Genomic DNA, 27,551 nt, shown 5'->3' on the forward strand with positions numbered 1-27,551 from the left:
AAATCAAAATGAGTGGCTGGAGTGTCTGCCTGATTCAGCGGGCCTTTCCCCTGGGGAGTTCCCGTCCCACCTGGGTCCCCCCCCCACCTGCCTCTGACGTCAGGAAACGCTGCCCCTCCCCTCCCTTCCCCCAGCTTTAGAAAACCCAGTCACGCCAATAGCTGTCCTTGGCCACCACGGAGGGTCTCTAAAGCCCTTCTCCCATCTCCCCCCCTCCCCTTTTCTCTTTCTCTCTCTGTGAAGGAAGGCACAAAACAGTTTTATTTAACTTTGATTTACAGAAGTCCTATCCCATTTTTCTTTCCCCCCCCTGCATAAAAAACTCATTTTACATTACAACTTCCTCCCATCCTCCCCCCCCCCCCATGAAGGCACAAAACCTAATTTTTATATTATTTTACTGAAGTCTTTTTTCCCTCTTCTTTCTCTCCCCACCCTTCTCTCTCTCTCTCTCTCTCTCTCTCTCTCTCTCTCTCTCTCTCTCTCTCTCTCTCTCCCTCCCTCCCTCCCTCCCTCCCTCCCTCCCTCCCTTCCTCCCTCTCTTGGCACAAAACCTTATTTTACTTTTATTTTACTGTCCTTCTCTCACCTCCCTCCCACTCCCTTCTCTCTCTTCCCTCTCTGCCTCAAACATTATCTATCTATCTGTCTCTCTGTCTCTGGCTTTCTGTCTATCTATCTATAACTTTATCTATTTATCTATTTATCTATCTATCTATCTATCTCTTTATCTATTTTTCTATCTATCTATATCTATCTATCTATCTCTATCTATCTATCTCTCTCTATCTTTATCTATCTATCTATCTATGTATCTCTATCTTTATCTATTTTTCTATCTATATCTATCTATCTCTATCTATCTATCTATCTATCTATCTATCTCTATCTTTATCTATCTATCTTTATCTATCTATCTATCTCTATCCTTATCTATCTATTTATTTATCTATCTATCTCTATCTATCTATCTATCTATCTATCTATCTATCTATCTATCTATCTATCTCTTTATCTATTTTTCTATCTATCTATATCTATCTATCTATCTATCTATCTATCTTTCTCTATCTTTCTTATCTTTCTCTCTCTCTCTTGGCACGAAACCTCTTATGTTATTTTTTGCACGTTGGCCTTGCTCACAGCCAACTGGGGCCTCTGGCACAGGGACTGAGCATGCTTTTGAACCTCCTCCCTGTCCTGTGGTGATTGTGGCACGCGTGACATGAATGTTTGGCTGGATTCAACCGGTGCAGGTGCCAGCTCCTTCCCCCTTCAGTCTGAGGAGTCCGTCCGTCTCCCGGCTCCGGTTTCCACGCCTGGAAAATGTCAGACGGCTGCTCTTAAAGGAGCCCCAAGGCTCCACCAGGGAAGCTTATCAATAAATACAGGTAGTCCTCTACTTATGACCACAATCGAGGCTGTTGTTAAACGAGACATTGCCACAATTGTTAAGTGAATCGCTGCAATTGATAAGTTAAAAACACGGTTGTTGAGGGAATCTGACCTCCGCCTTGACTTTGCTTGTGAGACACTGCAACGGTTATAACTGTGAGTCAGTTGCCAAGCCCCTCTGGATTTTGATCCCCCGACCACAGAGACGCTGGGGGAAAAAAGGCCATGTGACGTTTCTCAGTCCCGTTTTCATTTTGTAACTTTGAATGGTCACTAAACGAAGCATCGTAAGTGGAGGACTAACTCTATCCAATCAGTTGTTATTCAGCTTTCCAGATTTTTTATTTTTTTATTTTTTGCAGGAAAAACTAGGTGCGTCCTTTAAAAAAGCTTACTTTTGAATGAGGCAATCATCAGGGAAGGGCAGCCTGAAACTGAACTCGTTTGTGTGTGTGTGTGTGTGTGCCTGTGTGTGTGTGCCTGTGTGTGTGCGCCTGTGTGTAGAGGCATCCGGGACCAAACCTTGGGTGACCTCCTGCTCCTTGCTTGCCTTTCCAGCTCCGGAAGGGAAACGCTCCTCGGGGCTGACAGCCGTCTGGGTCGCCCGGAACCGCTTTGCCGTCTTGGATCGGATGCACTCGGTAAGGCCTGGCCTCCCAGGGGATCCCAAGATTTCCCCTTGGGCCGAGCACCCTCCCTGCTCCCTGGTCCTCTTCACTGCCCTGACCCACTTCCCAAACACGACAAGCCCTTTGTCTCCAACAAAACGTTCGCTTGGTTACCAGCAGCCACAGCCTCTTCTCACAGCAGGCTATCAAAGTCTCTTTTAAGTCCGGTGGAAAGTGATACTCGCTCCCTTTCCCCCTGAAATGGTCCCAGCACACCAGGAGTCTCTCTCTCCCCACACACACACACACACACACTTGCAAAGGAAGTCCTGGAAAGTGCACTCGCTGTCTTCCAGCAGCAGACACACACAGACACACAGACACACACACAGAAGGTGATGCAGATTCCAAGAAGAATTCTGATAATTTCCAGACAGGATGCAGAAATGTAGGCTATCAGTAGCAGACTGGCTGGGAGATTAATTGTGGGTTTTTTTGTGTTAAAATGTTTTTATTTTTCATTTTCATACAGTCACATATATACTGTGCATAACCGGGGCCGTACAACATTAAACAATAATCACAGCAATTCCTCTTGTCAACAATACCCCCAGAAATATAAATAAAATGAAACTCAAACTCAAATAGAAAGCCAATATACCTCTTCCCCTCTCCAGACACCTCTTTCTGGGAGATTAATTGTTGTCTGCTATACCTATTCATCTCCACCCCCGGCCTTTTATCCCCAGAGCTAGGATGGGGCTTTACTAGCAGTGGTGTCTCTTCCATCCCAAGGACCGGCCCATAGATTCCCACTGCTCTCCTCTCCTCTGCCCCATCTATTCATCTCCGCCCTCTGCCTTTGATCCCCAGAGCTCGGGTGGAGCTTCGCTAGGAGTGGTGGCTCTTCCGTCCCAAGGACTGGCCCATAGATTTCCCCTCCTCTCCTCTCCTCTGCCTTCTGCGCATTCACGCATCAGGCACTGGACTCAGCTGTTCCTCCTCTTCCTCATCACCCACCTCCAGACCTGGGGGCTGTTGACTCTCCATCTGAGGGTTGACGGACAGCCCAGGCTCTGCCTCTCTCTCTCTCTCTCTGCCAGCTCCCTTCCCTCTTCCCCCTTCAGAGCTCTCAGGTTGCCTTGATGCTTGCTCTGACTCCCAGGCTGACTCCTCCGCTGAATCGGCTGCTGGAGGGGGCACAGCTGACAAGCCACAACATTCACCTTCTTCCTCTGCTCAAACTCTGGCAGATCCTCATCAAGAACCTGAAGAACGAAATCACCAAGAAGGTCCAGGTGCCCAACTGCGACGAGATTTTCTACGCCGGCACCGGGAACCTGCTGCTGAGGGACGCCGATTCCATCACCCTCTTCGATGTCCAGCAGAAACGGTGAGAGACCCTCAAGGGAGGCTTTGCCTGAGAGTCAACCTGTTCTGACAGCCAGGTAGATTTCAGGGAGTAGATCAGGGTTTCTCAACCTCAGCAACTTTAAGGTGCGTTTCGATCACTCGCAGCACCGTCCCAGGGGACCTTCCTGTGAGATGTAAGACCCAAATAGTGTAATCCTCACAATAGAGAAACGAGTCTGCTTTGCAATTCAAAAGTTTAAGAAAAATGAAAAAGTCTTTGCAAACGCGGTGTGAGTTTTCCTTAAAATGCCCTAATTGATTCATGAGGAATTGAATAGACTAGGAATAGGAATAGACTAGGAATAGGAATTGAATAGACTAGGAATAGGAATTGAATAGACTAGGAATAGGAATAGACTAGGAATAGGAATAGACTAGGAATAGGAATTGAATAGACTAGGAATAGGAATAGACTAGGAATAGGAATAGACTAGGAATAGGAATTGAATAGACTAGGAATAGGAATAGACTAGGAATAGGAATAGACTAGGAATAGGAATTGAATAGACTAGGAATAGGAATAGACTAGGAATAGGAATAGACTAGGAATAGGAATTGAATAGACTAGGAATAGGAATAGACTAGGAATAGGAATTGAATAGACTAGGAATTGAATAGACTAGGAATAGGAATAGACTAGGAATTGAATAGACTAGGAATAGGAATTGAATAGACTAGGAATAGGAATTGAATAGACTAGGAATAGGAATAGACTAGGAATAGGAATAGACTAGGAATAGGAATAGACTAGGAATAGGAATTGAATAGACTAGGAATAGGAATAGACTAGGAATAGGAATTGAATAGACTAGGAATAGGAATTGAATAGACTAGGAATAGGAATAGACTAGGAATAGGAATAGACTAGGAATAGGAATTGAATAGACTAGGAATAGGAATAGACTAGGAATAGGAATTGAATAGACTAGGAATAGGAATTGAATAGACTAGGAATAGGAATAGACTAGGAATAGGAATAGACTAGGAATAGGAATTGAATAGACTAGGAATAGGAATAGACTAGGAATAGGAATTGAATAGACTAGGAATTGAATAGACTAGGAATAGGAATAGACTAGGAATAGGAATTGAATAGACTAGGAATAGGAATAGACTAGGAATAGGAATTGAATAGACTAGGAATAGGAATAGACTAGGAATAGGAATTGAATAGACTAGGAATAGGAATAGACTAGGAATAGGAATTGAATAGACTAGGAATAGGAATAGACTAGGAATTGAATAGACTAGGAATAGGAATAGACTAGGAATTGAATAGACTAGGAATAGGAATTGAATAGACTAGGAATAGGAATTGAATAGACTAGGAATAGGAATAGACTAGGAATAGGAATAGACTAGGAATAGGAATTGAATAGACTAGGAATAGGAATAGACTAGGAATAGGAATTGAATAGACTAGGAATTGAATAGACTAGGAATAGGAATAGACTAGGAATAGGAATTGAATAGACTAGGAATAGGAATAGACTAGGAATAGGAATTGAATAGACTAGGAATAGGAATAGACTAGGAATTGAATAGACTAGGAATAGGAATAGACTAGGAATTGAATAGACTAGGAATAGGAATTGAATAGACTAGGAATAGGAATTGAATAGACTAGGAATAGGAATAGACTAGGAATAGGAATAGACTAGGAATAGGAATTGAATAGACTAGGAATAGGAATAGACTAGGAATAGGAATAGACTAGGAATACGAATTGAATAGACTAGGAATAGGAATTGAATAGACTAGGAATAGGAATAGACTAGGAATAGGAATAGACTAGGAATAGGAATTGAATAGACTAGGAATAGGAATAGACTAGGAATAGGAATAGACTAGGAATAGGAATAGACTAGGAATAGGAATTGAATAGACTAGGAATAGGAATAGACTAGGAATAGGAATTGAATAGACTAGGAATTGAATAGACTAGGAATAGGAATAGACTAGAAATAGGAATAAAATAGACTAGGAATAGGAGTAGAATAGTTGGAAGGGATTTTGTTCTTTGCTTCTCCTGTTAAGGAGGCAGAAAAGGATTCTCCCCTGTACTAAGAGCCTCTTCTGACACTGCAGGACTCTGGCTTCGGTTAAGATCTCCAAGGTGAAATATGTCATCTGGTCCGCAGACATGTCCCATGTGGCTCTCCTGGCGAAGCACGGTAAGAGATGGCCTCGTCTGCTTCTAGCAACCTTGAAATAACAGAGTTGGAAGGGCCCTTCGAGATCTTCTAGTCCAACCCCCTGTTCAAGCAGGAGACCCTTTCAGACAAATGGCTGCTTGAAAAACCTCCAGGGATGGAGCAGCCGCAACATCTGGAGCAGTGTTTCTCAACCTTGGCACCTGGAAGATGTCCGGACTTCAACTCCCAGAATTCCCCAGCCAGCATTCGCTGGCTGGGGAATTCTGGGAGTTGAAGTCCGGACATCTTCAAGTTGCCAAGGTTGAGAAACATTGATCTGGAGGGAAGCCATCCCACTGATGATGGCTTCACACAAGGCCTCTCGCCAGAAAGACTGCCAGCCCCATCATGGTGGCGTCTGAGGCTCATCTGCCTGGGAGTGGGGGCCTCCCCACTGTCTTCAGATTGTTTCTCCTTGACACCCCCTAGTAGGAAGGACCACTTCAGGATGGCGCCTGGAGACCATTGTAATAGTTCCAGGAAATTTCTCCTTAGTTCTAGATTGGTTCTCTCTTGATTAGCTTCAGTCGCTCCTCTTTCAAAATCCAAGAAAACCCCCAACTCCATTTGTTTACAGAAAAGGCACTTTTACTGGATATGAAGCGATAGCAAAGCAAGATCTGGAGCTAAAGGCGCGGAATTGTACAGATCAAAGGTTTCCCCAGAGCCCTGCCCCCAACAACCCCAAGCTGAGTGCCCAACCTCCAGCCCCCAAGGGCGTTACGTGGGGGTGCATCTTCCAGGTGGCCTCATCCATCTGGTATGCAGAGAGAGGTTGACCTTGGCCAGACCTAACCAAGTCCATTCAGCATGGGCAGAAGATGGGGAGAACAAAACTCCCTCCTCCTCCTCCTCCTCCTCCTCCTCCTCCTCCTCCTCCTGCTCCTCCTCCTCCTGAGATCTCTCCTCCAGCACGATTCCCTTCCCAAATACCGAAACCCCCTCCCTCCCCCCCCCATTACTATGGCAGCCGATAGCAAGCAAAGCAATATAGAGGCTGACAATAGGTTTACGGTTTATTAGGATTTGTATGCTGCCCACTCTCGAGAGACTCAGATAAAACGGGGAGGGGGGACATATAAAAATTAAAAAGAACAGACATTAAAATTGCACAACATCCATATTGCTTAGAGTGGGGCTGGATAAATCAACAGCCCCAGGCCTGCCGGAACAGCCAGGTCTTAATCGCTTTGCGGAAGGCCGGGAGAGTAGTAAGGGTCCGGATCTCCACGAGGAGATCGTTCCATAGGGCCGGAGCAGCTACAGAGAAGGCCCAGCCGACATTGACCGGCAGATGGAATCCGGAGTAGGGCTAGTCTGTGTTTCCATCCATTGCTTCTTGTCCTGCCTTCGGGGGCTTTGGAGAAGAGGCTGACCCCCTGTTCTTTGGGGCAGCCACTCAAATATTGGAAGGATGCTGTCATACCTAGATCAAGCCAGATCTAGAGAGATGGCTGGGTATAATTAAATATATACTCACCTTGGTTGGCTCCAATCCACTTATTTATTCTCTGCTCTGTAAGTGGCTAGGAATCTACTTTCCCCTCCAGATGTTCAGGCCTGCAGAATTCTCAGCCAACCTGCAGGGCAACCGGTGGGCATGCCAGATGCTTGGCTTGAGGGGGGTGATTTCCTCTTGGGAGTGACTCCCCCCCTCTCTCTCCCCCCGCGTGGGCTTTCTCCCCCAGCGATCATGATCTGCAACCGAAAACTGGAGTCGCTGTGTAACATCCACGAGAACATCCGCGTCAAGAGCGGCGCCTGGGATGAGAGCGGCGTCTTCATTTACACCACGAGCAACCACATCAAATACGCCGTCACCACCGGGTAAGCGCCCTGTGCAAAGAGTGAGCATGTACACAAACATTTTTTGGCCCCCACCTCCGACCCACACAAAAAGACCCCCAAGGGGGAGACTCTCTGCAGCGACACAAACATTCATTGCACGTATCTGGCCCAGGGACCATAGTTTGATTTCCCCTGATTGAGTGCAATATAAAAAAAATGCAAATAATTTTTCTGCAGACCACCAACATTTTCTCACAGACCACCAGTTGGTGACCGCTGGACTAGAAGACCTCCAGGGTCCCTTTCCATGATCCTATGGCTGTGCCTCAATGGGAGAAAGGTCCTTCCTCTCCCTTCACATCCAAGGATGTGCCTTTTCCCCCTTCCAGGGACCACGGGATCATCCGCACGCTGGACCTGCCCATCTATGTGACACGCGTGAAGGGCAACAACGTCTACTGCCTCGACCGCGAGTGCCGGCCCCGCGTCCTCACCATTGACCCCACGGAGTTCAAGTTCAAGCTGGCCCTGATCAACCGGAAATACGACGAGGTGGGTCGGGGAAGGGCTTGGTGGAATTTGCCTTTTCCTGTGTCTGCCGCGGGGTCTTTCCGTGGCACTGTTGGGGTCCCAAGGTGGCTTTTATATCACAGAGCGACTCTTAAGACACCCTGGACTCCTGGAGGAAACATAAGCCTGACAAAGAATGTAACCGAATACGTTAAAGCCAGTGTTTCTCAACCTTGTCAACTTGAAGAGGTCTGGACTTCAACTCCCAGAATTCCCCAGCCAGCGAATGCTGGCTGGGGAATTCTGGAAGTTGAAGTCCAGACCTCTTCAAGTTGACAAGGTTGAGAAACACTGGTTAAAGCAGATTTTCTCAACCTGGACTACAACTCCCAGAACTCCCCAGCCAGCAAAATCCACACATCTTAAAAGTTTATTCAGGTGGAGAAACACTGCATTCAAGAAGGGACAATCATTCGAATTAAGGGATTTAAGTCCCTCTGCCACATGCCCAAAGCAGGGATTTATTTTAGAACTGATTTCACACACGAATCCATTCCTGCTTTCTTGATCAAACTCCTATTAATTTAGCTAATTTGGGAGTAAACGTCCTGTTTTGGCTTTGCTTCATTAAACTATTTGAAGGGATTAAAGGGATTGACGGACTCTCGGATAGCCCACCTGTGACCCCTGTTTATGGGACAAAATGTAGAGCGACCTGTGAAATCTAAATCGTATTATTATTCTTCCGCCCAGGTGCTGCACATGGTGCGTAATGCCAAGCTGGTGGGCCAGTCCATCATCGCCTACCTGCAGAAGAAGGGCTATCCCGAAGTGGCGCTTCATTTCGTGAAGGACGAGAAGACGCGGTTCAGCCTGGCTCTGGAATGCGGCAACATTGAGGTGGGTTCTGCGCCCTGATCCCCCTCGGGATCTCCAAGGAAGAGAACGGGGTGGGGTGGGGGGGTGGAGGGGGGCAGGCGTAAATGGCAGAGGGCTCCCAGGTCCCTCTGTTTCCATTCCATCAAGATTCTTTGGGGGCGGGCAGTGCTCCACTCTGGGGCTTGTGCAAGGAAATTACAATAGATTAATTTTAATCTGCTTTTATAATTCGTTTTATATCTCTTGCTTTACTGTATTGGGGGGTGGGGGGGTCAATTTGTCTCGTGGTTAAACCACCAGGTTAGCAACCAGGAGACTGTGAGTTCTAGTCCTGCCTTTTTCCTGCTGAGTGAATTTATTTATTTATTTATTTATTTGTCTTGTATGCCGCCCACTCCCGGAGGACTCCGGGCGGCTCACAAAAGACAAGGGAAAGGGGGGAAACGAGACAAAGACAACATATTAAAAACAAAACCAACATTCACAATTTCCGTGGAGGTAGATGCTTCTCAGCCCCCCCAGCCTGCTGGAACAGCCAGGACTTGGTGGCTTGGCGGAAGGCCGGGAGGGTAGTAAGGGTCCGGATCTCGACAGGGAGCTCGTTCCAGAGGGCCAGAGCTGCAACAGAGAAGGCTCTCCCTCGGGGAGTCGCCAGCCAACATTGGCTGGCAGATGGACTTTGGGTTAATCACCAGAAAAAAAAGCAGAGGAGGGGAGGGAGGGAGGGAGGAAGGAAGAAAAAGAAGGAAAGAAGGAAAGAAAGGAAGAAGAGGAAGGGAAGGATCAGGAGGGAGGAAGAAAGAAGGAAAAGGGAAGGAGGGAGGAATTCCTTCCCCTACTGTCGAATTTGCTCGTCCTAAAACCACCGACTTAATCACCCACCCTCCCACCCCTCATAACCTATTTAATGTCAACTGTCCCACTTGGTTTCTGCATTAAAAAAGGCTCCTGGGACATTTCTTTTTTCCAAGGGTCTAATTTACTAGACCAACATGGTTACAGAAGCAGCGAAGCCAAACCTGATATTTTCCCGCACAAATAGCACAGTTCACACTTCTTTTTTCCCCTGCCTTCCCCTCTGCTATTGTTTTCTGTGCAATTCAGCTGCATTCATTTTGCTTGGGAAAAAGACTCTTCCCAGCAAAGGGCCTTGGGAGGCCAGCATTGTCTCAGGCTCTGAGCCGGACATTCTGTGCATTCCTCTGCCCCCTGCGTTCCAGGTTAAGAACTTAGTTGTCATCTTTAGCTCCCTGAAGCTTTTTAAGAGTCATCTGAAAATCCTGTAGTTTGGCTTTCGGCCCGGCTCCTCCCACTGCTTCTGAGCTAAAACCTGTGAGTTCTTGCATGGTAGTGTGTATTTCCCTTAATCCTTGCTGGAGGGGCCATGACTTTAGCAAGGGAGGGAGGGCCGAGAGGGAGGGTCTTGTGCATCCCCTTCTGAGGCTCCCCCCGTGTCCCCTCAGATTGCTCTGGAGGCGGCCAAAGCCCTTGACGACAAGAACTGCTGGGAGAAGCTGGGAGAGGTGGCTCTGCTCCAAGGGAACCACCAAATCGTGGAGATGTGCTACCAGCGCACCAAGAACTTCGACAAGCTCTCCTTTCTCTACCTGATCACCGGAAACCTGGAAAAGCTGCGGAAGATGATGAGGATTGGTGCGTTCTGGGACCAATCCTGACCTGCCGTGCGATGCCCCCTCCCACTGGCCATGCGGGGGCTGGAAATTGGGAAAGGGGAGTTGGTTTCATGGGGGGGGATTTATAATGCGAGGTTTTTCAACCTTTGCTACTTGAAGGTGGGTGGACTTCAACTCCCAGAATTCCCCTGCCAGAGTTGAGAATCCTGGGAGTTGAAGTCCACCTGTCTTCAAAGGGCCAAGGTTGAGAAAGACTGTATAACAGTGTTTCTCAACCTTGGCAACTTGAAGATGTCCGGACTTCAACTCTCAGAATTCGCTGGCTGGGGAATTCTGGGAGTTGAAGTCTGGACATCTTCAAGTTGCCAAGGTTGAGAAACACTACTGTATAATGTCCGGCCGGAATGGGCCACGCTAGCCGCCAACTGGCTGCCTCTCGGGATTCTGACGCGCTTAGCAGACGCCTTTCCCATCCAGGAATTTTGCGCTGCCTCTGTGATGGGTGCCAACCATAAAGAGCATCAGGATGCCCATTGCTGAAAAAGGGAGACCTGGCTCCCCTTGCCCAGTCTGGTGGAGGGTTTGGGGCAGGGCAGGAGAGGGAAGGCAGGCATCCTTGCCGCAAAGGAGGCTCCGGGAGGCAGGCGGGAGTCCTGACCCTCTTTCTCCCCGCAGCCGAGATCCGGAAGGACATGAGTGGCCACTACCAGAACGCCCTCTACCTGGGCGACGTTGCCGAAAGGGTGAGGATCCTGAAGAGCTGTGGGCAGAGTAAGTGTGCCAGCTAGCCTGGTTGGGCTCCTCACCCCCAAGTAGCCCCCCCACCCTCCCGCCAACACTCTCCCCTCACCCGGCCTCTCGCTTGCTGCCTTTCCCTGCAGAGTCGCTGGCCTTCCTCACCGCTGCGACCCACGGCCTGGAGGAGGAAGCGGAGAACCTGAAGGAGACCTTTGACCCTGAGAAGGAGGTGGTGAGTTGGGGGAGCAGGAAGGGGGCTGCTGTCCCCAGGTAGGCTGCAGTTGAGAAGGGGGGCTGCTTTCTTCTGGGAGAAAACCTCTCCGCGGATTTCTTAGCTCCGTGGGAAGGACCTTCTCAAACAGCTCTTTCCAGGCAGCCCTCGACTTACGACAGCTCGCTTAGTGACCGTTTCAAGTTACAACGGCACTGAAAACAGTGACTTACGACCGTTTCTCACACTGACGACTAGCATCCCTGTGGTCACGTGAGCAAAATTCCGATGCTTTGCCACTGACTCATTTCTTATGACGGTTGCAGTGTCCTCGGGGGTGTGTGTGTCACATGACCCCCCCTCTTTGGCGACTTCCCGGCCAGCCAAGTCAGTGGAGAAGCCAGATTCACTTAACAACCGTCTCACTAATTTAACAACCACCCCGATCCACTTAACAATGGTGGCAAGAAAGTTCGTGTACAGTGGAGCAAAACCCACTCAACAACTGCCTTGCTTTGCAACAAATTTTGGGCTCAATTGTAGGGGCATGAGTCGAGGAACACCTGTACCTATTGGAGGAGTCTGTCCAGGGGTGGGTTCCTGCCAGTTCTAAACTCTTCTCTAGAAGAGGTTCTACAAATCTACAGTGCCGTTTAGCACCGGTTCCAGCTCCCTCCCCCTGCCCGTCCGCACATCATCAAGATGAAGAGTGAGAGGAGGGATTCTGGGAGTTGAAGTCTTAAAGCTGCCAAGTTTGAACACCCCTGGGTTTTTTTTTCCTAAAGGGTTATGGGTGTGAGGGTCTTGTAACTTGACAGCTTTAAGACTTGCGTGCTTCAAATGCCAGAGTTCCTGAGCCAACATTTTGGTTGCTAAGCAAGAGCATTGTTAAGCGAGTTTCACCACATTTTACAAGTTGCCGATGCCCACCCAGTCACATTGCCGGCAAGCCACTCCCACAAATCAAGCCACACCTCCAGAAGAGATTCTAAAAAAAATTGAAACCCCCCACTGGGTCTGTCGTAACTTCAGAGAGTCGCTAAGTGACTGGTCGTACGTCGAGGACTACCTATAGCTGGATGTGGGTGATGTTATGACCCAGGTGGTCCAGGCAAGACAAGTCTTTAGAGCAGAGGTCTTCAACCTTGGCAACATTAAGGCTGGCGGAGTTCAGCTACCAGAATTCAAAGGTTCAACGCTCAATTGGTGCCAGAGAAGGGACAACAGAATCCAAGAGGGTTGGATTTGAACCGTTTGGTGGGAACGCAACATTTCCAGGCTGATGACTCGCTTAACTCCTCCCTCAGTTCTGCCTTCTGGATCAGTGTTTTTCAACCTTGTCAACTTTCAAAACTCGTGGACTTCAACTCCCAGAATTCCCCAGCCAACTCTCCTGGCTGAGGAATTCTGGGAGTGGAAGTCCGCCAGGCTTAACTGTACCAAGGTTGGAGACCCCTGTTTTATAAGGGTCCTTTATTGCCCCAGGGATCGGTTCCACAGAGAGAGGTTTTTTCTGCGGACCGGAGGGCGCTTGATCTCATGTGCTGCCTGACTTTCTTTTTATTTTATTTTTTATTTATTTATTTTTGTTACATAATAAAACTTCTTTTGTGATTGTCTGAATTCCCCCTTTAACCTTCCCACCAAAAGACATAATTCATTTTACATTACATTTTCCATTGTTTCCAATTTTATCCGCATTACTTTTCTTCTCCTATTTTCCAATTTCTAGTTTTTTTCACATGTACAAACCGTATACTTTTCCTTTCTCTCTTTAAAAATAAACAATTTATCATTTCTTTTCCATCTGCTTTCCCCTAACAAAATGAATCTTCAAATTTCAGATTTCAAGTTTTGTATAATCGATGTAACATAATTATCTAACGGGTTTAAGTTTCTTAATATAATCCCCACACATTCTAATTTTAAAAAATATTTTTACCTTGTTTACAATACTACTTTCTGCTGAGTCATATCATTCTACTTATTCGCCTATTTCTAAATTTTCTTTTCTCTTTTTCTCATTTTTAAGTGTCTTATATCTTTTCTGTGTTTTCCCTCTCACTTTTCGATAGATTTTTTGAGTACCTTTCCCCCAAATTTTTCTTTCCCATCTCCCCTTATTTCTCTCTTTATTTTTAGCTACCGTATTTTTCGGAGTATAAGACGCAGCACAGTTTTGAAGAGGAAAATTAAAAAAAAAAAGTTTTTGCACTCTGCAAACCTTCCAAAAATGGCCCATTTTTAACGAAAACGGGCCCCTTTTTTTCCAAAAAGGGCATGAATAGCCCTTAGGAGGCTTGTAGAGTTCTCCTGGGGGAGGGGTGGACCTTTCGTCGCTCATTTCTGCCCTCCCCAGCCCTCGGGATCTCTCTGGAAGCCTCCTAAAGGCTATGCACGGCCATTTTGGTGAAGGGGGCGGGGTTTCGGGAGGCGAAAAATGTTGTATTCAGTGTATAAGACGCACCCAGATTTTCAGACTCTTTTTTGAGGGGAAAAAGTACGTCTTATACTCCAAAAAATACGGTGGTTTCTTTTTTGGATATATAGCAATAGCAATAGCAGTAGACTTATATACTGCTTCATAGGCCTTTCAGGCCTCTCTAAGCGGTTTACAGAGAGTCAGCATATTGCCCCCAACAATCTGGGTCCTCATTTTACCCACCTTGGAAGGATGGAAGGCTGAGTCAACCCTGAGCCGGTGAGATTTGAACCGCTGACCTGCTGATCTAGCAGTAGCCTGCAGTGCTGCATTTAACCACTGCGCCACCTTGGCTCTATATGGCCTATATATATGGGCTTCACTTTCTTGCGTGGGCCGGTTGCTGGCATGCCACGGCCCGATGCCAGTCCATGAACCAAGGGGTCAGGGACCCCAGCTTTTTTGCTCTTCAACAGACAACCTTACAATGACCAGGAAGGTTCCTCCCCACGCTCCCCTGAAAGCCGCCACCCTCAGTCCCCCAAACAAAACCCCAAGTATTGCTGGGAAAAACCACAAGGCCAAGTCCAAGCACAAGACAAATGGCCGGCCTTGGGGCCAAGAAGGTAGAGCAAAGTGAAGGGCAAAAGCAGTCTGCGAGGGCAGGGCAAGACCAACGGCAGCCCTCAAAACAAGGGAAAAAAGGCACGAGTCAAAGCCGGGGCAGCGTAATCCAAAAGAAACCATCTGTAAGGTTTCCTAAAAATGCCCTAATTGATTCATGAGTCTCAAGCCAAGTTTCAATACAAAACTAGTCATTTATTAGGAGCGCCATTAGGCAAGATCTTTTCGCAGTCAGGTCTGAGCTTTGTTTGATTTATGGCTGAACCTTACCCCTGTTCCTTCCCTCCCCTCAGTCTGTGTCATAAATCACATTCACCTATGAGGTGCACCCCTCCCAAGCCTGCTGCAGTAATCTGAGTTCCGACTTCAGCTGACAGTATGCGTGGAATGCACTCCCCGCCCCCTTCTCTCACAATGACAAGGCTACTCCCCAGGGCTTCTCCTTAAGTTACTCCAGATGTGAGGAGGGGAGGGGCGATCTCTTCCCAAGTAGCCTTGCGGCCTTTCTCTGGGCTTCCCCAAACTCTGTTCTCCCTGCCCTCGGATCAGTGGGGGAGGCAACTGTTCCTCATCAGAGGGGATCGGCTGCCTATCACCACCACCACCTGTCAGCAGCCGATCCTCCCCCATGTCTGTGCAGGCAGGCAGCTCTCCCTCCAGCCGACCACCTCCCCCAATGTCCCCCAATGCCCGAGGGGCCTGGGACAGCATCGTCTTCAGCCCCCGGCCGCTGCAAGCATGCCAAGGGACGGACAATCTGGTTCTAACTCCTCCGAATCGGGATCCAATGGGGCCATGGCATCTGCCCCTTCCAGGAGCTCTGAAGGTTGTCCTGTTCCTCTTTTAGATCCCAGAGATTGACCCCAACGCCCACTTGCTCCAGCCGCCGCCCCCCATCATGCCCTTGGACACCAACTGGCCTCTGCTGACCGTCTCCAAGGGCTTCTTCGAGGGCACCATCGCCAGCAAAGGTCAGCAGCTCCCTCTCCCAATCCTTGTGGGCCACCCACAGCTTATGTGTGTGTGTGTGGGATTGTGGCCACTTTAAGATGCCCAGATACCTGAGCTGCTCCCTCCCTCCCTCCCTCCCTCCCTGCAGGCAAAGGAGGCGCCTTGGCGGCCGACATCGATATCGACACCGTGGGCACCGAAGGCTGGGGAGAAGATGCCGAGCTGCAGCTGGATGAAGGTGAGGGTGTTGTGATCTGGGCTTCTCCAGCAGCATTAAGCCGAGTCCTCGTCCCGATAAACCCCTTTTATTGAATTGACAGGGACTTCCTCTCCAGCAAACTCTTTCCTCTCCCACAGTCTTTCAAGAGAGTTCCCAATTACTGACCTTGATCAGGCTTGGAGAGTGGCCAGGCTGAGATCTTTCAGACGCCCCAATACGTGGAAAGAATGCAGGAATGAACTAATGGTCTCCTGCAAACTCCACTCCCCCTTCGCTCCTCTTTTATTCCCTCTGGGAGGGGCCATTCACTGTCCGCTTGTGCCTTTACTCTCAAGTCGACCCCTTCTCTTTAGCCGTTCCCTTCGCCTGGCAACTCTGCACATGTGCACACTGGGAACAGGCTCCAGCTGTTCTTCTGCCCCATTGATGTCCGACTCCAAAGGCAGCTGATAACTGTCAAGACGTCCCTGGCCCCCTCTCTGCCTCCGAAACAGATCCCTCATCAAAGCCTTCCCAGACTCCAGGACTGGGCCAGGTTTCCCCCCAACCTCCTCGCTGTCTGAATCTGCTGCCAGCTCTGCTGGCAGGCCACAACAGAGGGTGTAGCAGGGCAAGTCTTGGGAAGGAACCCCAAATTCCGGCCATGGACTGGGCATCCGGGCATGTGCAAAGTGTATTTCTTCTTATGCCGGTGGCTGTTTCTTCATTGCAATCATGAAACCACTGCTGGTGGTTTCCTCAAGTTTGGGAGGAGTTTGTATGCTGTGGAGTGGAATATCTGTTTGCGTGCATTTTGGATGTCAATATTGTTTTTATCTCCGGTTAGAATGGATTTTCCCCTCCTAAAATAATAGCATGATATTTAGCCTCGGCTTTAAATTTACGTGAAGTAGTTCTTTTTGATTTTACTGAATTTATTTCTACAGAAATGGTCTACGGATTAGACTATTCCGTCAGCAGTAATTTAAATAAAAGAACAGACGAAAAGTAAATCATGTGTCACTAATATTATGTACGATCAGGAGCTGCATATCAGTAGCATAGATGTTTTTTCATCAATATAGGCCTATTTTAAAAGTTTTCATGAAGTGTTTTCTTGGGACACATCTTTTAATTGGGATCTTTTCTTAAAGGTTTTTTTGTTTGTTATATATTTTAATTCTTTTATAAACAGAGTTAAGGGGTTTTCCCTCTTAACATCTTCTCATATGCATAGTTAATTTTACATCATATTTCCATTTCTAATTTCAGCCATATTATTTTCTTCCCATGTTTTCCATCTTACGTTTAATTTTTATTTTATTTTATCAATTTCATATATACATTCACAATTATATGATCTCATAACTGTTGTTAATAATATGTATTTATAACAATTTTTCCCTACTGTTGACAATATACTTGAAGATTGTTTTTTTATCATCCCATAGATCCATCTTATCTTACAACGGTCCTACTTCTTCTTCCCTCCCTCCCTCTTTCCTTCCCTCGTTTCTTCTCTCCTACTCCCCTTCCTTCCCTCCCTCCTTCCCCTTCCCTCCTTCTCTCCTTCCCTCCTTCCTTCCCTCCTTCCTTCCTTCCCTCCTTTCTTTTCTCCTTCTCTCCTTCCTTTCCCCCTTCCTTTCCTCCTTCTTTCCCCCTTCCTTCTCTCCTACATTCCCTCCTTCCTTCCCTCCTTCCTTCCCTCCTTTTTTTTTTTAATAGATAAACGATATGGTTATCTGCCCCTCCAGGTTAATCACATTTTAACATTTCATTTCCATCTGTTATTCTATTTTACTGTAGATAGCATACATCCTCAAATTTAATTTTGTTATATCATAAACATTTCACTTAGTTATTTACCCACAATTCATAGTATCAATCTATTTCCCTCACATCCTATTAACTACCTACCATCAACAGTGTTAACATATTTCGTTTTATTCTACTTTTAATCCCTTTTTCTTCTTTCCAAAAGGTTGGGATCTTTTGTCTTTTTTTATTTTATTTTATTTTATCAATTTCATATATACATTCACAATTATATGATCTCATAGCTGTTATTAATAATATGTATTTATAACATCCCATAGATCCATCTTATCTTACAACGGTCCTACTTCTTCTTCCCTCCCTCCCTCTTTCCTTCCCTCGTTTCTTCTCTCCTACTCCCCTTCCTTCCCTCCCTCCCTCACCTTCCCTCCTTCTCTCCTTCCCTCCTTCCTTCCCTCCTTCCTTCCTTCCCTCCTTTCTTTTCCCCTTCTCTCCTTCCTTTCCCCCTTCCTTTCCTCCTTCCTTTCCCCCTTCCTTCTCTCCTACATTCCCTCCTTCCTTCCCTCCTTTCTTCTCTCCTCCTCTTCTTCCTTCCCTCCTTCCTTAGGTTGGGATCTTTTGACTTGACTAGTTCATTGTTTCTGAAGTTTGCCCGCTTTCAGAGGAGGTGGACTTCAACTCCCAGAATTCCCCCAGTCAGCTGTGCTGAATTCTGGGAGTTGAAGTCCACCCCAGTTCTTTTTAACCGTATTTTCCAAAGGAGAAACGACCAAGATTCATTCTTTAGTGCAGCCTTGAAAATCTGTTTAACTGCAGAGACGTAGCCCTTAATTAATTTTTTTGAAATCCCTTCCTTTTTTCCGTTCAGATGGCTATGTGGACGCCGGAGAAGGCTTTGGCGAGGACGGTTTGGCCAAGGGCCAGGAGGAAGGAGGCGGATGGGATATTGAGGAAGATCTGGATCTCCCTCCAGAACTGGTAAATTAACCCAGTTTATACGACTGGGATCTGGGCCCCGTGTGATCATGATCTTAGTGCAGTGTTTCTCAACCTTGGTGACTTTAAGTCCTGTGGACTTCAACTCCCAGAATCCCCCAGCCAGCGCAGCTGCGCTGGCTGGGGGATTCTGGGAGTTGAAGTCCACAGGACTTAAAGTCACCAAGGTTGAGAAACACTGTCTTAGTGGATTGTTTTAAAAATCCTCCTGCCTCTTCGTGCGTTCCTCCCTTGGGTTGAGACTACAATCCCCATCTTCCCCAAGAGCCAGGGCAGGACAACTGATTGAACATGTGCCTCATTGTGTGTATTTGTGTGTACGTGCGTGTTGTGGCAGAGGTGGCTTGCTAGGTAGAACCGGTAGTGGAAATTGGGGCTGCAAAGCACGCGCGCGCGAGCAAACCCACCTCCGGTGTGTGGGGAGTATTGTTTGGTGATAAACCCATGGCACATTGGTGCCACAGCAGCTGTTGGCATTAACTCATTCTAGCTCTGTTCTCTTCACCTTGAAGAGCCAAGGTGGCGCAGTGGTTAAATGCAGCACTGCAGGCTACTGCTAGATCAGCAGGTCAGCGGTTCAAATCTCACCGGCTCAGGGTTGACTCAGCCTTCCATCCTTCCGAGGTGGGTAAAATGAGGACCCAGATTGTTGGGGGCAATATGCTGACTCTCTGTAAACCGCTTAGAGAGGCCTGAAAGGCCTATGAAGCGGTATATAAGTCTACTGCTATTGCTATTATTTCTTATTATTTTCCAGCTTTATTCAGTTGTCATTGCAAGACAAAAGGAGAGAGAGAAAATTGAGAGAAGGGTGGGAAGAGAGGAATAGGAATAGAATAGAGCTGGAAGGGGCCTTGGAGGTCTTCTAGTCCAGCCCCCTGGTCAAGCAGGAGATCCTATGCCGTTTCAGATAAGTGACTCTCCAGTCTTTTCTGAAAAAGCCTCCAGTGATGGAGCACTCACAATTTCTGGTGGCCAGCTGTTCCACTGGTTAATTGTCCTCGCTGTTAGGAAGTTAGGAATCCCCCAGCATAGCTGGCTGGGGGATTCTGGGCGTTGAAGTCCACAGGACTTAAAGTCGCCAAGGTTGAGAAACACTGCACTAGCAATTCCCGATTTTTCTCAATGCCCTACTACCAGTCCTCAACTTACAACCACAATTGAGCCCAAAGTTTGAGTTGCTAAGTGAGTCCTTTGTTAAGTGGGTTTTGCCCCATTTTACAACCTCTCTCGGCACAGTTGCTGAGTGAATCACTGCAGTTGTTAAGTTAGCAACAAGGTTGCTAAGTGGATATGGCCTGCCCATGACATTGCAACCGTCATAAGCACGAGTCGGTTGCCAAGCACATGGATTTTGATCACGTGACCACGGAAATGCTGCCACGGTCGTAAAAGTGTACAAAGCGGTCGTAAGCCACTTTCTTCAGTGCCATAGAGCCGAGGTGGCGCAGTGGTTAGAGTGCAGCACTGCAGGCCACTTCAGCTGACTGCAGTTCTGCAGTTCGGCTGTTCAAATCTCACCGGCTCAGGGTTGACTCAGCCTTCCATCCTTCCGAGGTGGGTGAAATGAGGATCCAGACTGTGGGGGCGATATGCTGACTCTGTAAACCGCTTAGAGAGGGCTGAAAGCCCTATGAAGCGGTATATAAGTCTAACTGCTATTGCTATCTATCTATCTATCTATCATCTATCTATCTATCTATCTATCTATCGGATTGTTGGGGGCGATATGCTGACTCTGTAAACCGCTTAGAGAGGGCTGAAAGCCCTAGGAAGTGGTATATAAGTCTAACTGCTATTGCTATCTATCTACCTATCTATCATCTATCTATCTATCTATCTATCTATCTATCTATCTATCTATCTATCTATCTATCTATCTATCGGATTGTTGGGGGCGATATGCTGACTCTGTAAACCGCTTAGAGAGGGCTGAAAGCCCTAGGAAGTGGTATATAAGTCTAACTGCTATTGCTAGCTATCTATCTATCTATCTATCTATCTATCTATCTATTTATCTATCTATCGGATTGTTGGGGGCGATATGCTGACTCTGTAAACCGCTTAGAGAGGGCTGAAAGCCCTAGGAAGCGGTATATAAGTCTAACTGCTATTGCTATTGTAACTTCAAATGGTCCCTAAATACATGTTGTAATTGGAGGACTACCTTGTAAGGACGCAAAAATTACATTCATTTATTTTGCCATCTATTTTCCCCTCCCTGTAGGACATCCCTGCGGGCCCCACGGGCGAAGCGGAAGAGGGATTCTTCGTACCACCCACCAAAGGCACCAGCCCTGCCCAGGTGGGAAAGCTCTTGGCACAGATCTAGGGAGCCCCCCCACCCCCAAAAACAGATTTAGAACCACAACAGATCCCGCTGAGAAAACCCCCAATGGAGCTGCGGGAATTGGTCCCTGCAAGACGAGATCCTGTCTCAGGCTAAGGCTTGAAGGGTCCCTGCCTTTCTCAGACCCCCCCCCCAACTTCCTCCAGGGAGATTCGGCAGTTGCTGGCTTGGGGGTTTCCAAATGCTTTGGGCAGGCAGAGGAGTCCAGAGTTTTAACTGGGGGGGGGGGGTGTCCTGAGGGCTCTCTGGATTGGATGCTTTTCCTGAAGACGTTTCATGACCCAACCAAATCACATCGTCAGTGCTACTATAAGTGTGGAATTTGCTCCCTGTTTATCTACTTGTTGGTACTGATGTTGTTAACTAGTCCACTAATGAAATGTGGGCAAGAAAACAACTAAGCTCTGGGAGCATCAGGATTGAGGGACGAAGGAAGGAAGAAAGGAAGGAAGAAAGGAAGAAAGGAAGAAAGGAAAGGAAAGGAAAGGAAAGGAAGGAAGGAAGGAAGGAAGGAAGGAAGGAAGGAAGGAAGGAAGGAAGGAAGGAAGGAAGGAAGGTAGGTCACTGATGATGTTACCTAGTTGGGTAATAAAATGTGTGCAAGAAAACAACTAAGCTCTGAGAGCATCAGGATTGAGGGACGAAGGAAGGAAGGAAGGAAGGAAGGAAGGAAAGGAAGGAAAGGAAGGAAAGGAAGGAAGGAGGAAGGTCACTGATGATGTTACCTAGTTGGGTAATAAAATGTGTGCAAGAAAACAACTAAGCTCTGAGAGCATCAGGATTGAGGGACGAAGGAAGGAAGGAAGGAAGGAAGGAAGGAAGGAAAGGAAAGGGAAGGGAAGGAAGGAAGGAGGAAAATCACTGATGATGTTACCTAGTTGGGTCATGAAATGTCTATAAAAACTCCACAGTTTTTACTCCACCGCCTCCTCCATTTCAGAACCCCCCCTCCCTTCTAGCACTGATGATGTTACCTAGTTGGGTCGGAAAATGTCTGCAAGCAAACCAAGAAGCTTAAGAGAGCCCCCAGGCAACCCCACGGTTCAATCCTGAACGGCAGCTGTTCTCTTCCATAAGAATTTCAACTTTCTCTGCCAAGAGGAAGCCCTGTTTTTTAAGAGGGGGTTATAGAGCCGGATTTGCTGAAAATAGTGTATTTCTATAGCCTCTTTTTCTCCCCTCCTTTAGGTCTGGTGCAACAATTCCCAACTCCCCGTGGATCACATCCTGGCCGGCTCTTTTGAGACAGCTATGAGGGTACGTTCTCTAGGGTATTTATTCCAGTGGGGTGGAAATTGGCCATTCTGGGCTTGTGCAGTGTGTTGTTATTGGTAAGTGGGGAATGGAGGTTTGTCTTCATTGGAAAACACTTTTGTGGCAAGAACTAGATCACTCTGTCAGGTTCCCGAAAGATGCCCTAATCCAGTGTTTCTCAACCTTGGCGACTTGAAGTCCGGACATCTTCAAGTCGCCAAGGTTGAGAAACGCTGCCCTAATCGATTCATGAGTCTCGAGCCAAGTTTCAAAAGAAAACCAGTCATTTATTAGGAGCAAGACTTTATTGCAGTCGGTTCTGAGCCTCCTTTGAGTTATAGCTGAACTTTACGCCTGTTCCTTTCCTCCCCTCAGTCTGTGTCATAAATCACATTCTCCAATGAGGCGCCCCCCTCCCAAACCTGCTGTAGTAATGTGAGATCCGACTCTAGCCGAAGCTATGCGTGGAATGCGCTTCCCCCTCCCCCTTCTCTCACCATGGCAACTTTAGGAGTTGACACACGGTCCTTAAGACTCACGTGGGGACTTCATTTCCCAGAATTCCCCAACCAGTTTAGCTGACTGGGGAATTCTGGGAGTTGAAGTCCACACGTCTTACAGTTGCCAAGTTGGACAAACAACTGCTCTCTGGAGGCTAGGGAGGACTCTTAGCAAGGCAGCCTTGAGCTACACCGGTGATACTCCCGTCTGTTTCCTCCGCAGCTCCTCCATGACCAGGTGGGAGTGGTCACCTTCGCACCCTACAAACAACTCTTCCTGCAGACTTACGCCCGGGGCCGAACCACCTACCAGGCTTTGCCCAGCCTGCCCTCGATGTATGGATATCCCCATCGCAACTGGTAGGTGGCAGGCCGAGCGCCTGGCTATCCTGGCGTTGTTGGGAATGCCAGCTGGTGGCTGCAGGCCCTGCGCCAGGGATAAAATGCTAGCGGTTCGCCCCGAACCTTTAGTAAAAAATGCTACCGGTTTGGGTGAACCAGTAGTCAGCTGTGTGAAAATCAGCTATGCTGCGCGATTCATATTCTCTGTCAGGTTTCCGAAAGACGCCCTAATCGATTCATGAGCGTCGAGCCAAGTTTCAAAAGAAATCCAGTCATTTATTAGGAAGACCATTTCGGCAACCCCCCATTGCAGTCGGATCTAAGCCTCATTTGAATTATGGCTGAACTTTGTCCCGGTTTCTCCCCTCCCCTCAGTCTGTGTCATAAATCACATTCCCCTATGAGGTGCACCCCTCCCAAGCCGGCTGCAATCGTCTGAGATCCGACTCCGGCCGAAGGCATGCGTGGAATGCGCTCCCTCCCCCCCTTTCCTCACCATGGCAACTTGATAACAGACAAGCAGAGGCTTGATGAGTTGACATTCAATTGCACACCACAGCTGATCGTTGGGACTTTTTTTTTAGCATTTTCTTTACTCCCGGGTTTGGGGTGAATTAGTAGTAAAAAAAAATGCTTTAAAAATGTTTCGACCATCAGCTGGGCTGTGTGATTTATATTCACTAGAAAACAGGAAATCCCGCTTTCTAGTGGATGTAAATCGCGCAGCACAGCTGATCCCCCCTCTCCCCCCCCTTCACTTAACTGCACACTCAGAAAAGGCTTCTTAGCGCCTGGGTGCAAGGCGTGCGTTTTGCACGCCTGTGTGAAGCGAACCTGTAGCAGATTTCAGAGCGTTTCACCCCTGGCCTGCTCTTTGCCTCGGGAGACAGAAGGGAAATTGGGGAGGGAGGGGGGCTGTTGCCTTGAACTGAAGACCCTACTGGCCTTTGGGCTTTATTTCCCCCCCCCCCCAGGGAATCCTTGACTTATAACAGTTCATTTACTGACTATTTGAACTTACAACGGCACTAAAAAAAAGTGCCACAACCGTTTCACACTTATGACCGTTGCAGCGCCCCACCCCCCACAGTCACATCATCAAAGTTCAGATGCTTAGCAACCGACTCCTATTTACGACGGTTGCACCTTCTCACAAGCGAAGTCAATGTAGCGGGGAGGGGAGCAGCGTAGCAACGGTGCTACTAACTTAATGGCTGCAGAGATTCACTTAACAACACTGGCAAGAGGGGTTGTAAAATGAAGGCAAATCCACTTAACCAACAGCAATGTGGGACTCAATTGCGGTCGTAAGTCGAGGACCACCTGAGTCTCGGTCGTTGGTTTGTGAGGACCCTGTTCTTGGCAGGACTGAGGTGGTTCCAGCCATTTTCTGAGCCTCCTGGCTTCTGCGCTCACCTTCCTCTCTCTCGGATGTTCCCTCCAGGAAAGACGCCGGGGTGAAGAATGCCGTCCCGGCGGTGGGCCTGAAGCTCAACGACCTGATCCAGCGCCTGCAGCTCTGCTACCAGCTCACCACGGCCGGCAAGTTTGAGGAGGCCGTGGAGAAATTCCGCTCCGTCCTGCTCAGCGTCCCGCTGGTGGTGGTCGACAACAAGCAGGAGATTGCTGAGGTGCTGCGCATCGCGGCCACTCGAAAACCCCTATGAACACTTCATAAATGGGCTGGCAGCTGCCAATAAAGCCAATCCTGGGCTGCGTTAATCGGAGGGATAGAATCGAGACCCCGCCGAGCATTAATACCACTCTATAACGCTTTGGCATGGCCACACCTGGAACAGGGCACCCAGTTTTGGTCGCCATGGTGTAACAAATACTTTGAGACTCTAGAACAGTGTTCCTCAACCTTGGTGACTTGAAGTCCTGGGGACTTCAACTCCCAGAATCCCCCAGCCAGCGAATGCTGTCAGGTTTCCGAAAGATGCCCTAATCCAGTGTTTCTCAACCTTGGCGACTTGAAGATGTCCGGACTTCAAGTCCCAGAATTCCCCAGCCAGCGAATGCTGGCTGGGGAATTCTGGGAGTTGAAGTCCGGACATCTTCAAGTCGCCATGGTTGAGAAACACTGCCCTAATCGATTCATGAGTCTCGAGCCAAGTTTCAAAAGAAAACCAGTCATTAGGAGCACCATTTGGTTAATACCACTCTATAATGCTTTGGCATGGCCACACCTGGAACAGGGTATTCCAGTTTTGGTCGCCACGGTGTAACAAATACATTGAGGCTCTAGAACAGTGTTCCTCAACCTTGGTGACTTGAAGTCCTGTGGACTTCAACTCCCAGAATCCCCCAGCCAGCAAATGCATTTGCTGGCTGGGGGATTCTGGGAGTTGAAGTCCACAGGACTTCAAGTCACCAAGGTTGAGGGACACTGCTCTAGAAAGAGTGCAGAGAAGAGCAATGAAAGGGGTTTAGGGGAGTGGAGGCCAACAGGCGGTGAACGGTTACAGGAACTGGGCGTGGCTAGTGCAAGGAAGAGGCAGCAGGCAGGGAGATTGGAGGCCTTTTCAGTCCAACACCTGACACCGTTCCAGGCCCGTGTTCCCTGGTCTCTTCTTAACAGCCTCCAGGGATGGGAGCACCTACAACCTCCGGAGGTGAATCGTCCTCATGGCCGTCAGAACAATTCCTCCTTAGTCCCAGGTTGGAGCTCTCCCTGATCGGCTTCCCCTCATCGCTCCTTGCAGGCCCAGCAGCTCATCGCCATCTGCCGGGAGTACATCGTGGGGCTGTCCATGGAGCTGGAGAGGAAGAAGCTGCCCAAGGATACCCTGGAGGAGCAGAAGCGCATTTGTGAGGTGGGTGCCGGGCACTGGTGTCCAGCCTTGGCAACTTGGAAGAACTGTGGACTTCACCTCCCAGAATTCCCCGGCCAGGAGAGTTGGCTGGGGAATTCTGGGAGTTGGAAGTCCACGAGTTTTGAAAGTTGCCAAGGTTGAAAAACACTGATCCAGAAGGCAGAGCTGAGGGAGGAGTTAAGCGAGTCATCAGCCTGGAATCGTTGCGTTCCCACCAAACGGTCCAAATCCAACCTTCTTGGATTCTGTTGTCCCTTCTCTGGCACCAATTGAGCGTTGAACCTTAGTTGACTCATAGCAATAAATCTTCTGAACCTCAACTTCACGGATGGTCCTGATCCTTTGCACCTGGCGGTCGGTCGGTCAGCTGACCAACGTGGGGTTCCGGACAGTGGGAGACAGCCTGGTGCTGTCTGGGATGGGGTCAGCATTCTTCGCCTTGGTCCCAGGGTGGGAGGGCTCAGGTCTCCAGCCGCTTGGGGGATTCTGGGGCTGTTGGACTCCTCTTCCATGGAGGAGCAGACCCGGAGCCTCTGCGCCTGAGGCCCCTCTCCCCTTTCCTGCAAACCCTTTCTGAACGCACGCTGTCCCCTGCAGATGGCCGCCTACTTCACCCACGCCAACCTTCAGCCCGTCCACATGATCCTGGTCCTCCGGACGGCCCTCAACCTCTTCTTCAAGCTCAAGAACTTCAAGACGGCGGCCACCTTCGCTCGCCGCCTCTTGGAGCTCGGCCCCAAGACCGAGGTGGCCCAGCAGGTGAGTGCCCCGAGGGAAGGGAAGGGGGGGGGGTCAGGGAGAGGCCGACGGGGGTCTCCAGAGGGAAGCGGGAAGCCTCTCGGGTGTCGGGGTTCCGGCCGAGGCCCTAATGAAAACAGGAGCCTCAAGCAAAGTTTTAAGACAAATCCGGTTGTTTTATTATGAGCGTCATGTTGGCATGGAGCCAGTGAAACCTAGTCCTGGAAACACAGAACCGCTTGCGTGGACTGCTGTGGCCTAGAGGTGGAGCTCTCGCCTCACAATCAGGAGGTTGTGAGTTCAGTCCTAGGCAGAGGCAGATGTAGGGTCCCCTGCTGGGGTAGGGGGTTGGACTAGATCAGTGTTTCTCAACCTTGATGACTTTAAGTCCTGTGGACTTCAACTCCCAGAATTCCCCAGCCAGCATAGCATAGCTGGCTGGGGAATTCTGGGAGTTGAAGTCCACAGGACTTAAAATCACCAAGGTTGAGAAACACTGGACTAGATGACCTGCAAGGTCCCTTCCAACTCTGTTAAATCTGTTAAACCAGCTCTGACTCCACTCGCTTCTCCCCTTGCCTCTGACCCTGTTTCCTTCCCCCCCCCCCCAAAAGGTGTGTCATCAGTCACATTCCCCAAGGAAGCATTTCGCGGGCCATAGAATTCACTCCCTCCGGCCGTTGCTGGTTTCTGTGGAGATGGCCTTGACTTCGGCCAGCTGGGATGTGTCTTGTTTTGGCTGAGGTGCAAATTCCTCGGTGCAGCTGCATCGATCCCACCCCACCCCCCTGCCTATGGCAACTCGGGAGCAGGTTAGGGAAGCTTCACCCATTGACATAGGGGGCCTTCTCTTTCAACTCACGGAAGGGCCTTGAGTGGGAGGGCTGGAAGAGGAGTGTTTATGTGAGAGCGGAGAATCTCGTTATTCAGAAGAGCGATTGCCCAGCCGAAAGAAGGGAAGATGGGAATCACATGCCCCCTGTTAGAGTTTGCAGCAATGCATCCAGCACACAAGTAAATAAGTCAGCAGCTGTTGTGGCCTGCCAGCAGTCAGTGGAGCTGGCAGCAGAGTTGGGCAGTGAGGAGGTTGGGGAGGAAGATGCGCCAGTCGTGGAGTCTGGGGAAGGCTCTGTTGAGGGCTCTGTTTCTGAGGCAGAGAGGGGGACAGGGCCGTCTGACAGTTATCAGCTGCCTTCAGAGGTAGACAGAGGC

The 27,551-nt window shown here is 48.6% G+C and overlaps 1 protein-coding gene across 1 annotated transcript in view; it reads left to right on the top strand.

Moving 5' to 3' along the window:
- Nucleotides 1-27,551, top strand: part of COPA (coat protein complex I subunit alpha) — a 68,099-nt gene that overhangs the window by 39,515 nt on the left and 1,033 nt on the right. Inside the window, exons 14-31 of the mRNA XM_087703000.1 lie at nucleotides 1,954-2,036; nucleotides 3,257-3,396; nucleotides 5,505-5,590; nucleotides 7,300-7,438; nucleotides 7,789-7,951; nucleotides 8,663-8,809; nucleotides 10,252-10,441; nucleotides 11,098-11,193; nucleotides 11,304-11,392; nucleotides 15,265-15,388; nucleotides 15,517-15,606; nucleotides 18,212-18,321; nucleotides 20,567-20,644; nucleotides 21,878-21,946; nucleotides 22,667-22,803; nucleotides 24,230-24,416; nucleotides 25,491-25,601; nucleotides 26,199-26,360. Of these exons, the coding sequence (XP_087559126.1) occupies nucleotides 1,954-2,036; nucleotides 3,257-3,396; nucleotides 5,505-5,590; nucleotides 7,300-7,438; nucleotides 7,789-7,951; nucleotides 8,663-8,809; nucleotides 10,252-10,441; nucleotides 11,098-11,193; nucleotides 11,304-11,392; nucleotides 15,265-15,388; nucleotides 15,517-15,606; nucleotides 18,212-18,321; nucleotides 20,567-20,644; nucleotides 21,878-21,946; nucleotides 22,667-22,803; nucleotides 24,230-24,416; nucleotides 25,491-25,601; nucleotides 26,199-26,360 (2,201 nt within the window). The remainder of the gene's footprint in view (nucleotides 1-1,953; nucleotides 2,037-3,256; nucleotides 3,397-5,504; nucleotides 5,591-7,299; nucleotides 7,439-7,788; nucleotides 7,952-8,662; nucleotides 8,810-10,251; nucleotides 10,442-11,097; nucleotides 11,194-11,303; nucleotides 11,393-15,264; nucleotides 15,389-15,516; nucleotides 15,607-18,211; nucleotides 18,322-20,566; nucleotides 20,645-21,877; nucleotides 21,947-22,666; nucleotides 22,804-24,229; nucleotides 24,417-25,490; nucleotides 25,602-26,198; nucleotides 26,361-27,551) is intronic.

This window comes from Thamnophis sirtalis, unplaced genomic scaffold (assembly GCF_051295495.1).
Source record: "Thamnophis sirtalis isolate CommonGarterSnake01/CBP01778 unplaced genomic scaffold, rThaSir2_p1.2 scaffold_18, whole genome shotgun sequence".
Classification (NCBI taxonomy): Eukaryota; Metazoa; Chordata; class Lepidosauria; order Squamata; family Natricidae; genus Thamnophis; species Thamnophis sirtalis.